The sequence below is a fragment of the Gavialis gangeticus genome, unplaced genomic scaffold (genome assembly GCF_001723915.1).
Source record: "Gavialis gangeticus isolate Ggan-Ray unplaced genomic scaffold, GavGan_comp1, whole genome shotgun sequence".
Classification (NCBI taxonomy): domain Eukaryota; kingdom Metazoa; phylum Chordata; order Crocodylia; family Gavialidae; genus Gavialis; species Gavialis gangeticus.
The window spans coordinates 14,297,444-14,312,990 of record NW_017729011.1 but is presented as its reverse complement, the minus strand read 5'-3'; the positions used below and the strand labels follow the sequence as shown (position 1 = coordinate 14,312,990).

The 15,547-nt window shown below is 56.7% G+C and overlaps 1 protein-coding gene across 1 annotated transcript; it reads left to right on the top strand.

Annotated features, from left to right (window-relative positions):
• Positions 1 to 42: 42 nt before the first annotated feature.
• Positions 43 to 15,100, top strand: CERCAM (cerebral endothelial cell adhesion molecule). Its single transcript, XM_019510558.1, has 13 exons — positions 43 to 329; positions 3,536 to 3,646; positions 4,548 to 4,665; positions 5,227 to 5,361; positions 6,420 to 6,624; positions 7,011 to 7,130; positions 7,361 to 7,437; positions 8,086 to 8,192; positions 8,846 to 8,978; positions 9,477 to 9,604; positions 10,403 to 10,606; positions 12,289 to 12,535; positions 14,360 to 15,100. Exons 1-12 carry the CDS (start codon positions 91 to 93, stop codon positions 12,524 to 12,526), a joined length of 1,815 nt encoding a protein of 604 aa, XP_019366103.1. The 5' UTR covers positions 43 to 90; the 3' UTR covers positions 12,527 to 12,535; positions 14,360 to 15,100.
• Positions 15,101 to 15,547: the final 447 nt, after the last annotated feature.

Genomic DNA, 15,547 nt, shown 5'->3' with positions numbered 1-15,547 from the left:
CCCCCTCCTCCGCCCCCTTCCCCGCCCCACTCCCAGCTCCCATCCCTGATCCCTGGCTGCTGCCCTCTCCTGGAGCCGCGCCCTCCCGACATGAGCCTTGCAGCAGCTGCTCTGCTCCGCTGCGCCCTGCCCCTGCTGCTGGGGGGCTTGGCCCTCGGGCTGGGGGGATCCCCCAGGGAGGAAGGGGTCAGCGGGAGCCCAGCTGGACAGCAGCAGGAGCTGCCCACCGTGGTGATCGCCATCCTGGCCCGCAACTCGGAGCACTCGTTGCCCCATTATCTGGGGGCTCTGGAGCGCTTGGACTACCCCAAGGAGCGCATCTCCATCTGGTAAGGACAGCTCCCACTCCTGGCCCTTGCGGAGGGGCATTAGCGCAGAGGGACCTGGGGGGATGCCAGGGTGAGGCAGGGCAGCAAACACACAGGGGGTGGAGCTGGGCATAGGCATAGGGGACAGGGAACATGCTCTTGCAGGATGGGTGCAACAAAGCGGAGAGGGCTGTTTTCCCACTCCCTAACAGCAGCTCTTTCTCTCCCCTGTCCCCTCTCTGTAGGGAGGTGGGGTAGGTGGCTGCCAGGGTGGGAAAAGACCCCTGAGCCCCCCACTAAGTTCCAGGCACTGTGGACAGGAGGCACAGCAGAGCAGAGGGCAGCCCTAAGTCTTCGAAAGGACATTTTTCCCCTCATCTGAAGGGGTTTCTCCCACCCAGCACATGGCCGTTCTCCTCCCGGCCCCTACCTCCCAAGGGCTCAGCGCCTTGGCAGAGCCCCTCTGGGGTTCAGTGAGATGCTGGTGCCTGGAGCCGGGATTCCTGTTCCATCTGCTCCTCACAGCCACTGCAGACACATTTTACAGCCTCTTGCCTGAGCTTGTAGGAAACATTACCCCCATGGCATAATGCTTTTAAAGAGCATCTGATTTGTTTGCCATCTGTGCGTCTGTTTGCAGCTGACATGCCTGGCTGGAGATCTCGAGCCTAGGTGGGAGCCAGCAGTCCAGGCTGCTGTGTGCGCTGCACTGGCTGCCTGCTCACCTCTTACAGTTTTCTGGTTCAGATACTCAACATTTCTCATGGAATTTGTGTCTCCGTTTCCGGGATCCCCCGCATCGTGGCACAGAGCAACGGAGGGAAGGAGGGAGGGAGCCTCTCGCAGCAGTGGGTGCTGTCGGGAGTGGGGTAGAAGCATGGGCTGGGGAGAGCTCTCAGTTACCTTCGATCCAGCCTGACCAAGCAGGAGTTGCTCCAGACGTTGCCCCTTGGGGAGCTGCTTCAGCCCCTGTCCCATCAGGGGCCACAGCAGAGAATGGGGTCATATGCAGCCCAGCTTTGCTGATTCAGCCAAACTACTCTTTCCATCTGATGTGGCATTCTTTAATGGCAGCACTGCTGGGGGTCTCTGTGATATGTTGCCACTGAAAGCATTATCAATGTGAGGTCCCCATTCATCTCCCGGGGCCAGGCATGTGTGTGGCAGTTCTGTGAGCTCCCATGGCTGCGCTGGTGGATTGGGGGCTGGGATCTTGGGGTGCTGGATGCTGGATCACTCCTGGAACTGGGAGAGACAGATACTTTTATCTGGATCCCAGAAGCTACATGCACCATTTTCAGCTGAAACAGGATGCCCTGCTGAGCTCTTTCCAGCCAACACGGTCGTGGGCCTGGCACCAGGGGGAGGCACAGAGCAAAATGAGGGAAAGGAGACTGGAGGTAGTCTGTGCATCAGCCAGTTCTGTCTGGGACTTGAACAGCAATCTGCAGCCCACTGGGTGTAGGATCCCTTCTTCTAGCTCAGTGTTGCAGTGTTTGCTGTCACCCAGGGCTGCATGGTTCAGAGGGTCCGTGCTTCTCCCTCTGCGTGTGTTGGGATCTGGTGACGCCCTGCAGGCCGGAAGGTCCAGTGTGCATTTGCAGAGACCGTACACACATGTGCTTACGTGTCTCTCCAGACCACATGCAAGCGGATGGAAGTGGGCGGGTTCTGGTGGGGAGAAAGCAGACAGATAGGGACAGAAAAGTGAAAGTGTGCGATCGGCTAATGCCATGTTAGGAAGAATCGGGCCTGAAGACAAATGAGCCTGTGGCTGTCCTGGCACAGTGAGGTCAGCTCGTGACCTCCGTAACCCAGCCAGCAGGGCTGCAATTGGGCAGAAGCAATCCCTGTGCAATCCCCCTCCTGGCAGCAGAATCTCGATTGTTTAAAATTACATGTTCGATTTCCAGCTAGTTCCCACTGCCTCTGCCTGCTGCTGTCAGCCTCTCGGCTTGGCACGTATGTGTATAGCCCAGGGCCAGAGCCATGTGAGAGGTTTGTGCTTGTCTTCTGAAGTGGCAGCATCCTGCCTTAGCTGTGGGCAAAGTCTGGAAGGTTGTTTAGCTCTTCTGTGCCTGGGTATAAACATTTTGTTCTAAATTTATCCTTGACATCAGTAGTTACATTGGCGGTACACTTGGCCTGGTATGACGGTGTTTGACAGCACGCAAACAAGTGTGTTACTTTTGACTTGTAAAGGTCTCGGTGCCTTTTACAGAGAGGGTATCATCCTCATTGTACAGGCCGGGGGAGTAAAGGCACTCAGAGGTTAAATGCCGTGTCCCTGGGGCGGGCATGAGAACCCAGCTGTGTTGACTGCTTCCCCCCTGCCCCCACTGAGTAGTTTTGGACGAGTGCCCCGATGTGCTTATAATAAAGCAGAGCTGAGAACCAGTTCCTCAGCCAGGGCAGCATTTCTCAGCAGGGCATTGTCCACAGACTGCAGGACAGGCAGACAGGTTTGGCAGTGCCCTGAAGGCATCTCCTCCTAGGAACATGGGAGCAGAGGGGGCCTTCTGGGCCACAGAGTCTTCTTCCCGTACCTTGTCTTTACTGTCCAATGATTTCCAGGCTACTGCTGCACATGCATGCTGGGTGGGGGTCTCAGTCAGTCCCAGGATGATGTCCCCCTCTGAGCACGAACACTTTATCTGCCTCTTCATGAGAATATGCACAGTTACATTAGATGGCTTAAGACAGCACGTGATTTAAACCTGCCTTGTGCAGGGCAGAAACCAACCACACTTGGATGGGGGGCAGGAGGAAGCTTCCCCCGTGGACTGGTGGTTAATTACCTCTTCCATAAAGCATGTGGCACTGCCTGCCTTCAGGAACTGGACATGGACTTGCCTGCCCTTTGGTCTGATCTCGGCTGGTACTACATACTGTCAAGGGCTCCATCCTCATCCCACACCCCATCACACTTGCGTGAGACACCCACGTTCAGTTTTGTTCATTTGGCCCTGCACCCTACTTGGCATCCTTGATCATACAGTACCTCTCCACTGCTGTCCGGAGATGCAGGCTTTAGGTGGGAGGGAGTTATACAGTTGTGCTTGGGGAGGGAGCACTCCTTGGTGACTACTACTGCAGCTTCATTCCAGTTTCATAGGACTGGGAGCCCCATTGCTGAGTTTGGACAAGGGACTGAGAGACTTGAGCTGCAGGGGGGTGATGGGGAAAAGGAAAGGAGCCAACATCTCCTCTGCACTCTGGTTTCTCAGGTGTGTGACAGATCACAACATAGACAACACGACAGAGATCCTGAGGGAGTGGCTGGTGGCCACGGAGAAGCACTACCGCCATGTCAAGTGGAGGGCAGTGGAGGAGCCCAGGTGAGGCACAAGGCTGCCAGAGGCCTTGCATCAGCGATGGTTTCTAGCAGAGCATCTTTTGTGGTCTGTCTCAAGGACAGGGAAACTGAGGCATGGAGTTGGCAAGTGATTCATCCAAGGCTGTGAGGGAGTCGGTCAGAGTTGGAACAAAACCCAAGAATCCCTGGCCCCCTCCTGGTGCTCTGCTCCAGACCTCCCCACTGCAATTTCCTTCCATGTACCTTTGTGCTTTGAGCTGTGGATTTGGGGCATGGCACTCCTTGTGCAGAAATGCGTATGTCAGCCCCTTCCACCCCGCAGTGCTTCTGACCCAGGGCGCACAGATATTTTATACCAGGTGAGCTGGGCATGGTTCTCTTCTAGGACCTTGCCAGGATCACAAGCTGTTTGGTGGCACAAGGAAGCAGGCGTGTGCAGATGCCTAAGCTGACTGCACAGAGAGCTCCCCCAGGGCGAGAGACATGCATGCACAGATGGAGCGAGGGGCCCTGCACACAGATGCAGACAGGGAGGGTCTGTTTCTCTCCAGCGTCCTGGCTTGGAATGTGCTGGGGTAGCGGCCTGCTCCCGATCCAGTCCCAAGCCAACATCACTAAGGCAGTGTCATGTTTCTCCCATCCCCACAAGAGACTGTTCAGGCAGCACTGATCCACCCTGCACACAGGGGCAGCGAGCAGAATGTGCCAGCGCAGGTTGGGCTGACCGTGGGGAGTGTGACCTGGATGGGCCCACCCCCGGCTTCCTCAAAGCTAAGCAAGCCCAGCTTTAATGTGGGCTTTGGGTCCAGGCCAAACTACCCTGCCCCAGGCTAAGCTGACACAGCTCTCAGGCAGGCTTCTTCATCTAGTGTGTATGTTTGTAGCCTGAGGCAGGCTAGTATCTCTTTGTTTGCCTGCTGCAGCTCATACCCCAATGAACTGGGCCCCAAGCACTGGACAAATGAGCGCTACGAAAACCTCATGAAGCTGAAACAGGAGGCTCTGAGCTTTGCGCGGGAGCAGTGGGCTGACTACATTCTGGTAAGAGCTTGGAAACTGAGCCAAGCGGGACCCTCCCTGGCAGCCAAGCCTGGGGAGCCAGACCAGTTTGGGAAGCTGGAAATGGGGAAGTCCTCCTGGTTTGTCCTGCTGGGCCAGGGCAACATGCCTGTCAGCGGCTGAGTCTCAGGCTGCACTCTCCACCATTTAAAGGACTTAATAATAGAGCTTGTCTTCTTCCTCCTAGCTCAAGCTTTATGGTTTGGGCTGGGGTCTCCAGAGATCACCTCATTCCCCTTGTGCTCTGCTAGCCCATGTCAGCATGTCTGCGAGTGCAGCCTGGATAACTCCATGTGTTTCACTCCCTGGGTGAAGGGTAGTTGTGAAGGATGCAGAAAAACACTGAAGATGCCTGGGGTGGCCTGGAGCTCTGACTGCCATAGCAGGGCATCACAGTGTGGGAGCACTTCCTGCTGGAGGCTGTAGGGAACCAGCCCCTGCCGAGGTGTTTTCTATCTGTGGGGCATTGTCGTGGGTCTGGTGGACACAGGGCCAGCTTTCAGTGCACCGCTCCTTCTAAGCCAGCTGTATTTCCACCCCTAGTTTGCAGATACTGACAGTGTCCTGACAAACAACCAGACCCTGAAGTTCTTGATCGCCCAGAACAAATCGGTGATTGCACCGATGCTGGACTCCCAGACCTACTACTCCAACTTCTGGTGTGGGATAACCCCTCAGGTGAGCTGCTGGAGCAGGCCGGGGCACCCCCTGTGCCGGGGCGGGGGGTGTCCTGTCACTCAGCCCAGCTGCTGCTGTGGCTCATGCCCAAGAGGCTTATGTCCCCCAAGGGGTGCCACAGTCCTGTGGTTCTAGGTGCAGCTGGGATGGGCAGGGGGGAAGGTTTCCTCTCCCTTCACCACAGCCAAGAGATGTCTCTGACCCAAGGGCCAAATCCTGAGGTGCTGGCTCAATCTGTGCTCTGTCTTTCCTCACACCAAGCTTCCTCTGAGGTCACAGATTACTTGCCTGAAGAGGAAAGGCAGGGTTGGGCCACAGCTGTGGATCCATCACACCTGTCAAGGTGGTGCTTAGGTGCTTGGTCTGAGGCTGGTGGCTGCTTCGAGAGGGTGATGTGTGGAGCCCCTCTGCAAGCACTTCCTCGGCCCTGTTGGGAGCCCCTTTTGCCCCAGGGGGCTACCAAGCCCAGGGGCTCATAGCCAAGTCAGTAAGTCAGCTCCAGGCTGCTTCTCAACCTAGAATTTCCAGAGTGTATTATCAGGCAGCTGCCGATTCACCGCTGGCTCTCCTATCTCCTAAAATTGCTCAGTGGAATCGAACACAGCCTGTCTCTGCTGTATGGCTCCCGGTCTGCTACAGGCCCTGGAGCCCAGTCAGGGACAGGGAAGACACCTTTCCTTCCTTCTTGGGCCCAGCTGGTGCTTACCTGTATGGTAGACCATGTGCTGGGCTCAACCAGGCAGGAGAGTCTCCTCTGAGTGCTTCACATCTTGGGTGACAGAGGGGGCAAGGTAGGGCCAGGAAAACTTAGAAAGGCACAGAGCCCTGGGGGAACTGCTCTCTCTGCTAGACCTCAATGCCATGGGCTGTGCACCGCTGCTAAGTGGGTCTCTGCACTAGTTGCTTTCTGCCTGGGGGGGCATTGCAGAGGGCAGCCTCAGTGCTGGGTGTGCAGGGGATAGCAGGCTACTGTGGAGGATGGCAGGTCCTGCTTGCTCTGTCCTGGCACCCCTCGTAGTCTGGTCAGTGGGAGTTACGGGATGGCATGTGCTCCACAGGGTTACTACCGCAGGACAGCGGACTACTTCCCCACCAAGAACCGCCAGCGCCTGGGCTGCTTTGCCGTGCCCATGGTGTACGCCACCTTCCTGATCGACCTGCGGAAAGACGGCACCGCCAAGCTTGCCTTCCACCCACCCCATCCCAACTACACCTGGGCCTTTGATGACATCATCGTCTTTGCCTACTCCTGCCAAGCAGCGGGTGAGTGCTGGAGAACAGGGCAGACAGCTCGAGAGGGAAAGGGCTAGGGCTCAGCAGCCACCTGTGTTCGCTCTGGGTGTATCTTGCACCCAGGGGCTGCTTCACAGTTTGCTACACAACTCAAGTTGGCCCCTTTGTTATGCTGGATGAACGCGAGATAGAAGGTTCCTCAAGGAACCTCCGCCTGCCTCACTTTCTCAAATGGCCCCTCTGCCCAAGGTGGGGTCATGGGTAGAGGACAGGAAGGGGAGCTTGGAGAAGTAGTGAGATCCTGGGCACTAGGGAGGGAGGGAAGGTGGGTGTAGGGAGCTTTTGGGTAGGAATCAGGTGCAGGTGCTGGAGCTGCGCAGCCCTAAGGTTACCTCCTGTCTCCTGCTGCCTTGCAGACATTGAGGTGTATGTGTGCAACCAGGAGCGGTTTGGCTACATCAATGTCCCAGTGAAGTCTCATCAGACGCTGGAGGATGAACGCATCAACTTTGTGCACCTCATCCAGGAAGCCATGGGTAAGAGCACCAGGAATGAGCCCTGCTGCATGGAGAATGCAGGGGGTTGTGCAGGTCTTCCACCTGGGATTCCTCACCTGGCATCTGGATGTGAACAGGTGCAGCTCACCCAGACAAATGGCTCCCCAGCTCTGGTCTCTGAGGAAGCAGTAGGTGAGGGTGCTCATTGTATGTAGGCCAACTGGGCATGATGTTCATGGCAGTTCAGCCCTGTGCTCTGTCTCTTGCAGTGGATGGTCCCCCAATGTCCCGCTCCGATCATATTTACACGAGACCCAAGCTCCTCAGTAAAATGGGCTTTGATGAGGTATGTTTCTGGGATGCAGGGAGAGAACGTATGTTTTTCTTTATGATTCTCTTCTCCATGCAGCTGCTGGTGTCCCTCCACCTCCCTGTGGCTTCTGGAGTCTCTCAGTACTGGGCTGACTGGAGGAGACACTAAGGGGTGATGCGAGGTGCCCCCACCCCTGGTGAATTGTTCTGTCCCTGTGGCCTCTGTTGAGAGGAGGACACCCTCTGCATGGCAGCCCATGGCCACAGCAACAGCATGCTTTAACCAGTACAGAATTGGCTAGACTGTAGACATGGAGTAGTGATCAGCAGAGATGCTGACCTATCCCATGAGATGGGACCACCGCCCTTTGGGCTGCTCTCTTGGAGGATGCATCCAATCATCCTCCCAGTGGAGGACTCAGGCCGTTTTTGCAGTATGTGCATAGCCATGGGGCTAGGGCTGCCTTCCTGCTCTGCACCCAGCTGGGTGGAGCTGAGTGTGCCCACTGCATCCCAGCTGAACCCATTCCCTTCAGTCACAATGGTTTGCCCCCTTGCTGTCTGGTAGATTCCCATAGGGCAGGACCTCTTGTGGTGCCATGCTGCCCCTGCTAGTGAGTTGAGGATGCACGTTCTCCCTGCCCCTGGGCCCCAGGTTCTGCAACATCTGGTTCTTTTGTAGATTTTCCTGATCAACTTGGCACGACGGCCGGATCGGCGCCAGCGGATGCTGAGTGCCCTGCTGGAGCTGGAAGTGGAGCCATTGGTGGTGGAGGCCGTGGATGGGAGGTGACTGCTCTATTGTTTGCCCCACGTGAACACTGCAGGTCTTTCCCTAGCTTGGGTGGGAGTAGAGCCATCCCTGAGCTGAGGGGGTGGGCAGCTAGTCTGGGCCCCTGACTGCACATTGGTTTCTTGTTCCTGGATCTCAGCCCTCTTGATGAAGTAGTGAGGTGGAGGCTCATTAATAGATTCAGCAGGGAAATGAGAGGCACAGCAGAAAGGTGGCACAGCATCATCTATTCTCATTAGCAAGGGTCTGGTGACTGACAAGGAGCAGTGGCAGTAAGAACAGTCAGCAGCTGATGCTATACCTAGGGCCTGGTGTAGTGCCCAGCCTCACACCCCCACACAGCCCCCAACCCTCTGCCTGTTGCTGTGGACTGTGCTATGCACAGTGTGGGTGGAGAGCTCCACATCCACCAGACCTGGCTCATCCTGTGGCAGGCTTTCAGGGCATCTGGGGGATGTTCCAGGTTCAAAAGAACCCATATGGGTCCTAGAGGTTACTGCACAGGGCTGTGCTGGAGGCAGAAGTACTGGGACTTGACTAGGGCAAGGGCAGGTGGAAGATATAGGCTCCGTGTTGGGGAGGAGGGATTCCCAGGCTGCGGTGATATTGTCCCCTCCAGCCTGCTCCCTGCTTTGTCTCTTTCCTCCAGTGCCCTGAACAGCAGTGACATTAAGAAGCTGGGTGTGGACCTGCTCCCAGGATACTACGATCCATTCTCTGGCAGGACGCTCACCAAGGGGGAGGTTGGCTGCTTCCTCAGCCATTACTACATCTGGAAGGAGGTATGACCCCAGGGCTGGGTAAAGTGGTAAATGGGGCAGGGAGGAGCTGGGTTGGATTAGATTAGTGCTAGATGCTGCTCACCACTGGGGACAGGCCTTGCCTTGGCAGCTCTACAATCTACATGGGCAAGAGAAGGCAGGAGGGGAAACTGAGGCACAGAGAAAGGAGGCAACTGGTCTGGGGTCCCCTAGCAGCTCAGTGGCAGAGCTGGAGCTGGCACTCAGATGCTGAGTCCTTGTCTGCTGCCTGAGCCACTTGATAACCTGGGAACCTGCTCCTGGCCAGAGCAGTCTGCTGTCAGGGCCAGCCCTAGGGGAGAGCACAGTTTTCTCATTGTGTCACTTCTGGGAGGCCTCTTGCACCGTGAGCTTCTTGTTGGAAGAGGCTCCCCCATCTGCTCCCAGCCTGGGTGCATGCTGGGGTCAACTGTGGCCTGGCTGGGCAGTAAGGAACCAAGACGGCAGGACCGTATCAATAGCTACTCCTGCTCTCCACAGATCGTGGCACGGGGGCTGGGGACGGCGGTCGTGTTTGAAGACGACGTGCGCTTTGAGGGCTACTTCAAGCAGCGGCTGCAGAGGCTTATGGGAGAGCTGGAGTGGGCAAAGCTGGACTGGGACCTGATGTATGTTGACCTGGTCTTGCAGCAAGGGGCAGGAGTAGAGCTGCACACAGGGCCCAGCCCAAGCCACCACCCTACTGGGGCTCCCTCCCTGATTCCCTGGCCCCCTTCCCCTGTGGGCTCCTTCTGATGCCTGCTGCTGTTGCATTTCCAGCAGTGAGTGTCCCAGTGCAGTGTCCCAGTCCCTGGGTGGAGGGACTCCCATCTGTAACACATGCACCGCAGATTCGAGGGCTGCATAAGCACTGCTGCTTGGGGCAGTGATGGTCTCCCTGCAGCCACAGAAAGGGGGCAGCCTGCCTAGCGAAACAGTATGCTACTCCCAGCTGCCAGACACAGGGCTGGCAGGACCAGTAGCTTAACTGGGGGGAGATGGGGTACAGAGAAGCAGCTCTGGGCACTGTCTTTGTGGTGGCAGCAGCTGATCACTCCATGGTAATCAGCACAGTGGGAGCCAGTGCTGCCCTGGGCATGGAGCTGTGCTGCTTCACCTTTGGGCAGGACCCCTGAGAGGGCATGGGTGGTGCTTGCTGGTCCTTGGCCAGGTCTACACAGGGGCCTATAGTGCTGCTTTCAGTGGGGTGTTGGGTGATGTGAGAGCACAAAACATTTATGTCACATACACTATTCAATGGCCATCAGGTGGGAGCAACTTCTAGTCACTGGGTGGGAGCTGGCAGCTTGCAGGGAGTCTGAGTCCCACTCCCAGCCCCTGAAGCCACCTGCACACATGTCTCCTGGGGTTGCTGAGGGCCTGGCTCCTTCCCTCTTGCTGAAGGGGGGGTCTGTCTGCCTTTGTAGCTACCTGGGCAGGAAGCAGGTGCAGTCTGAGGATGAGGAGCCGGTGGAGGACGTGAGAAACCTGGTGGTGCCGTCATATTCCTATTGGACCCTGGCCTACATCATCTCCCAGCAGGGAGCCCAGAAGCTGATCAACGCCAAGCCCCTGGGCAAAATGCTGCCCGTGGATGAGTTCCTGCCCATCATGTACGACAAGCACCCAAAGTAAGAGGGGCTCCATGGCCCTGGGGGGAATGGACTGCAAGAGTCCAGAGCTGGGGCCTTGCTTCATGCAGCCCCCTCTGGAAGGTGGTGGGATTGGGTTTCTAGCCCAGGGCCTGCAATCCTCCTCCCTTGCCTGCTTTGCTGCACTGGGCCCCTCAGACCTTGGTTCCTTGGAAGTGAAGGAACATGCATTTCCCCCCACCCCCCCCAGCTTCCACATGCTGAAGGAAAACATCTGTTACCATTAGCTCATCCCCCACAGACACGGCTGGGCTTTGGCCTCTGGAAAATAGTCATCAGCAGGCTCCGGGGGGAGAGGAGGAATAGAGATTTGTTGCCAGCTGAGCATGGTGCTGGTGTGGAATGAGTGTGGGGGGGTGGTCTTTAGTGGGAGGAGCATCTATATACATTTATATACCCAACAGCACCACTGGCCTCCCCTGCGCTCCTTATGGACCCAGCTGGGTCTTCTCTCCCCCAGATCAGGTTGCTAGTGTCTGGGTTGTTCTCATGGTGCAGTTGATAAGTCGCTCTGTGGCTGTGATCAGATGGGGAGAACAGGGATTCCTGAGCAGAGGCTGGGTCTGTGTGCATTATGCCCAGCCAGGACAGTCCTGATCCCCTTTGCACACACATGGTGTGAGGATGAGGCTGCTAACTTGCCTGTTGCAGGGAGATGAGCTGCGGGTGCCCTGCAGTATCCAACCACAGAGATTAGCCACTGTTTCTCTGCCCAGGCAGCTGAGCTTTCCCAGCCACCCCAGACTGTGCATGTGATTTGCATCTTCTGCAGCCCCACATGCTTTCCAGCCCCAGGCCTGCAGCTGTGTGGCTGGCAGGGCCTTTTCCCCAGTGTAGACGTCCCAGAGCCCGATCAGGTGGCAGGAGGCAGGTGTGGGAGGGAATGGGAAAGGCTGAGGGTGAGGTGGGATGCAGAGAGTAAAGGGAGGGGTGGAAGAAGAAGATGGATAGACAGACTGATGGGAGGGTGTGAGCCAGGAGCCCCTCCAGGTGCCGTGTTAGCTTCAGTAGCCTCAGCACAACCCCCTTGGCCCTGGGCCAGTGGTCTGGGTCACAGGAGACAGATGCGATAGGGGTGACCTGGGTGTGGAGAACAGTCTCCAGAGTCACTCCCTGCTCTGGGCAGTCAGGGATGCTGAGAGCTGGAGTGCTGAGACACAGGGCAGGGTCCTGGGTGCTCCCAGCAGAGGAGCCCATGGAGGAGGAGGCTGGATGCTGCCTGCACAGTGTCACCTCCTGCTCTGCGCTGAGTGCCAGCAGTCTGCCGGGTGAGCTCATCGTGGGAATCCTTGTTTGCTGCACTCTAACAAGGAGCCTGAGAAACGCCTGGTTCTCCTCTTGCCTGGACTTGGAAAAACAAGTTGCCTGAGCCAAGCAAAGTGCATTGGCTGTGGTCTGAGACGTTTCATCAGAGCTGCGGGCACGTTCCTCTCACCTCCATGCTCCCCTGGAGCCGCCTTCTCTCCTGGAGCTCTTGGCTTCAGGCCTCCAGCGGAAAACAAACTGGCTCCATCCCTGCACTGGGTCCGGGGCACCCCGTGTCTGAGCATCCCCCTAGGTGGTGGGTGGCATTGGTGGGTCCTGCTGCCCCCCATGCTGCACACCCCCAGCCCCCTGGCGTTCCACTGAAAATGGTATTTTTTCCACTCTGCCTTGTACAGCCAGGATTACAAGAAGCATTTTGCCAGGCGAGACCTGGCGGTGTACTCAGTGCATCCCCTGCTGGTGCAGCCCACTCACTACACTGGGGACGCCCAGTGGCTCAGCGACACGGAGACCTCCACCATCTGGGATGACGACTCCCGGAAGACGGACTGGAGCGGCTCGCAGAAGACGCTGAAGCACTCCCGAGGCCATGCCGGCCACTCGTTCCGCTCAGCCGCCAGAGATGAGCTCTGACATTGCCTGGTAAGCGTGGTCCAGGAGCAGCTGTGGAGCACAGGTTTGAACATGTGGACACACGTGCTGTGGGTCCATGTAGCATGGGCTCGGCTGCCTTTGATGCTGGTTTCAGTGTTGTCCTGAAATCCGGTGTTGTGACATGTCTGAATCTCCCTTTAAAACCTTTTCCCTCCTGTCCCTGCCTCCCCGTGGATCTTAGGGCACCTTGTGTAGCCTCACACCCCAACCCCTTCCATTGGGTTAGGGCCACCCCTGTTTGTTCAGATGGAAATCCCACAAGCAGGCAGGAAGTCGGTGGGAGATGAGTAACTTGGGCCCCCCAGTCCCTGACTACATGGCCTTTGCAGTCTGTTTGGGACAGTAGCTGTGTCAGGCTGTCAGCAGGAAGAGAAAGGTGTAGGAGCACCCAGAGGGTGAGCCTGGGCCCTGTCTCCTTGCTTCTGATGTCTTGTCACCCCCAGCAATGGGACGGGTAAAGCAGCAAGAAGCTGCCTTTGGCTGCAGCTGTGGGAAGAGGTGTGTGCAGGCTCAGGGGCAAACCCTGGGAGGGGTCACATTATCAAGAGTTTTATACACCCCTGTGTGTAGGGGCAGAGGGGCCTGAGCATCCTGGTGGCTGTTGTTATGCTGCGTGAACTCGGGCAAGTTACACTAACACTATGTGCCTCGATTTTCCCGTCTGCACTACAGGGATGATATACGCTATTTCCTCTGGCGCACAGGGGGTTCACTAGCAGTTGCCTGCAAAGCCCCTCCATCTCAAAGGACCCTTCTGCCTCAGGCTGCTCTTCCCACTGCTAAGATGGCAGGGGGCTGCGCCACGTGGCCTGTGCTGTGTTATGAGTGTGAGATCAGCACTTGATGCTGGGAGGAGGAGCCGCCCTGGGAACAGCCTCTGCTCTCTCTGCTTCAGCCCAGCATTGCTAGAGTTAATCCTCTCTCAGAGGCTCCAAAACAGTCCTGCTGTCTGGGATTTTTTGCGCTGGCAAGAAAACAAGTCTCTAGGCAGGAGCTTAGCACCGAGGGCCTGGACTGGGAGCAAAGCAACAGGGCAGGAGTTGAAAACAAGAAAAAAATAGCCTGGCTTTATTTTGGCAGGGCACATTTGGCAGGTCCGGCAGGCGGGGTGGGGGTTTAACAAGCCAGCAGGTCCCCTCTTTTCTCCTGGGCCTGCTGTGAGCTGGCCAGCACACTCCTCCCCAGAGGTGGCTGCAAGTTCCTGGGTCTGGTGTGAGAGCCTTGGGGTTGAAGGGCACCAGAGAAACAGAAGGGATAATGTTTCACACCCACATGTGTTAAGTGACCCGGTCTGCATCTCCAGTGAGCCAAATGACATGCAGGACGGTGGAGCCTCTGGCCTGGATGTGCTGCCTCTGGGGGGAAGAGCTCAGAGAGAAGGCAGCTTGTTTCCTTCACTCCCACCGTCTTCTTAGCAATGCTTGGCTTAAAGCAGCTGCAGGTGGTGACCATGTATTTAGGATTACAGAGCCCCTCTCCACTATCACAGCCAGTCTTCTCCATGCCAGTCCCAGCACCAGGCCTCAGCCTGCACTGGATGGACCTTTTTGGGAGGAGAAGATAGCTCAGTCCCCAGGGCCATTCACAACACCCTCTTCATTTAGTCAGCAGCCTCTGCAGAGGTAGCAGGAGGGAGAGCCACTGCCCAACCATCTGGCAGAGGCACAAGGGGAATCGGCTTCCGGTGGGACACGGGCCAGTGAGTGTTGAGTGTCACTGCACTAGCAAACAGGAGCTGGGCTGTCTGTCCCTTGCAGGCAGTGATTACCCCTGCCTGCATCAATAACACAGGGCTCTCGCTTCCTTTCCCAGGGAGGCTTCCTGTTCCTTGAGCCTGACAAAGGGAGCGTTGTGGGCCACTCTGCCCAGCAGCAGACTCCACTGGTTCCCAGCTGAGAGGTGCAGCTGCAGCCACCGACCGAAAGCGGGTATGGGCCTTGGTGCATCGCCTCCATTCACAGGGACATGCTCCAGCAAGACTTTGCACCAAGGACCATGCTGGGCTCTCCAGATGCCTGCGAGATCTCTCTGCTGAGCAGTGATACTTTTGGACTAGTCCTTTGCAGGCTACTACTTCTCACTCCCTACCTCCTTGTGGAGTCTGCCTGGATGAGCAGGACGGGTCTGAATTGTGCAGGGCCCAACCATTCCCAGGAGGCTGCCTGGCTGCGGGGATCCATCAGAGCTGCTGTGTAGTATTATTCTTGTAGTGCTTGTTTGGACATCGGTGTATGTGGTCAGGTCCTTCTCCTGTTCCAGCAGAATCACCTCCTTCTCTTCACCCTGGACAGATACAGCTGTCACCATAGGTGCTTTGGTGGAAAGGAGATGAGATGCTAAGGAGACGGGTGCCAAGGAAATGCCTATGAGGGCACAGATTTCCAAAGAGGATGGAGCACAGGCCAGAAGGGCAGAAGCTGTCTCAGCTGACTGTAGCTCAGGGTTATGCTTTCCTTGGGTGATGCTCTGCCAGGCTCATCTGTCACCTGCACTGGTTCTTGATGGACGTGAGTGAACCAGGAGGAGGATTAAAGCCGACTCTATTTAAGCTTGTTCGCCAGAGTCTTGTTGCCATTGTCTTGGTCCCTGGTGTTCTCTAGTGTGTTATGCATCTACTCACTCCAGCTCTGGCCAGAAATAGCAGCACTTCCCCACACCTCCAGGCTTAGAGCAGCACAAACAAGACTGGCAGGGGAGGCTGGGCTGTGCTCTTAACTGTAGTGATGTTAACACAGTAAAACCACCCTAATGTGGGTGCAGTGTATCCTGGCATAAAGTGCTTTATTCTGGGATAACTATTCCACTAGGGAAAGAGCTGCCTGGTTTCCTCTCTTCATTTACCCAGGAGACTGGGATTTCCAGCACTGAGCGGTGTTAGAAAATGAAGTGTGGCCTGGTTGATCAAATAGGGTTGAAAGGTAGGTGGGTCCCAGCTCTGCCACTGGCTGGCTGGGTGACAACAGCAAGACACTTCACCCTGTGTACTTCAGCCACCCCATC

Bases quoted from the DNA above. Each gene is read 5' to 3' on its own strand.
- CERCAM (XM_019510558.1), top strand. From the start codon at position 91: ATGAGCCTTGCAGCAGCTGCTCTGCTCCGCTGCGCCCTGCCCCTGCTG. The intron at 5,362-6,419 runs GTGAGCTGCTGG...TGTGCTCCACAG, and splicing joins GGTGTGGGATAACCCCTCAG to GGTTACTACCGCAGGACAGC. The intron at 8,193-8,845 runs GTGACTGCTCTA...TCTTTCCTCCAG, and splicing joins GTGGAGGCCGTGGATGGGAG to TGCCCTGAACAGCAGTGACA.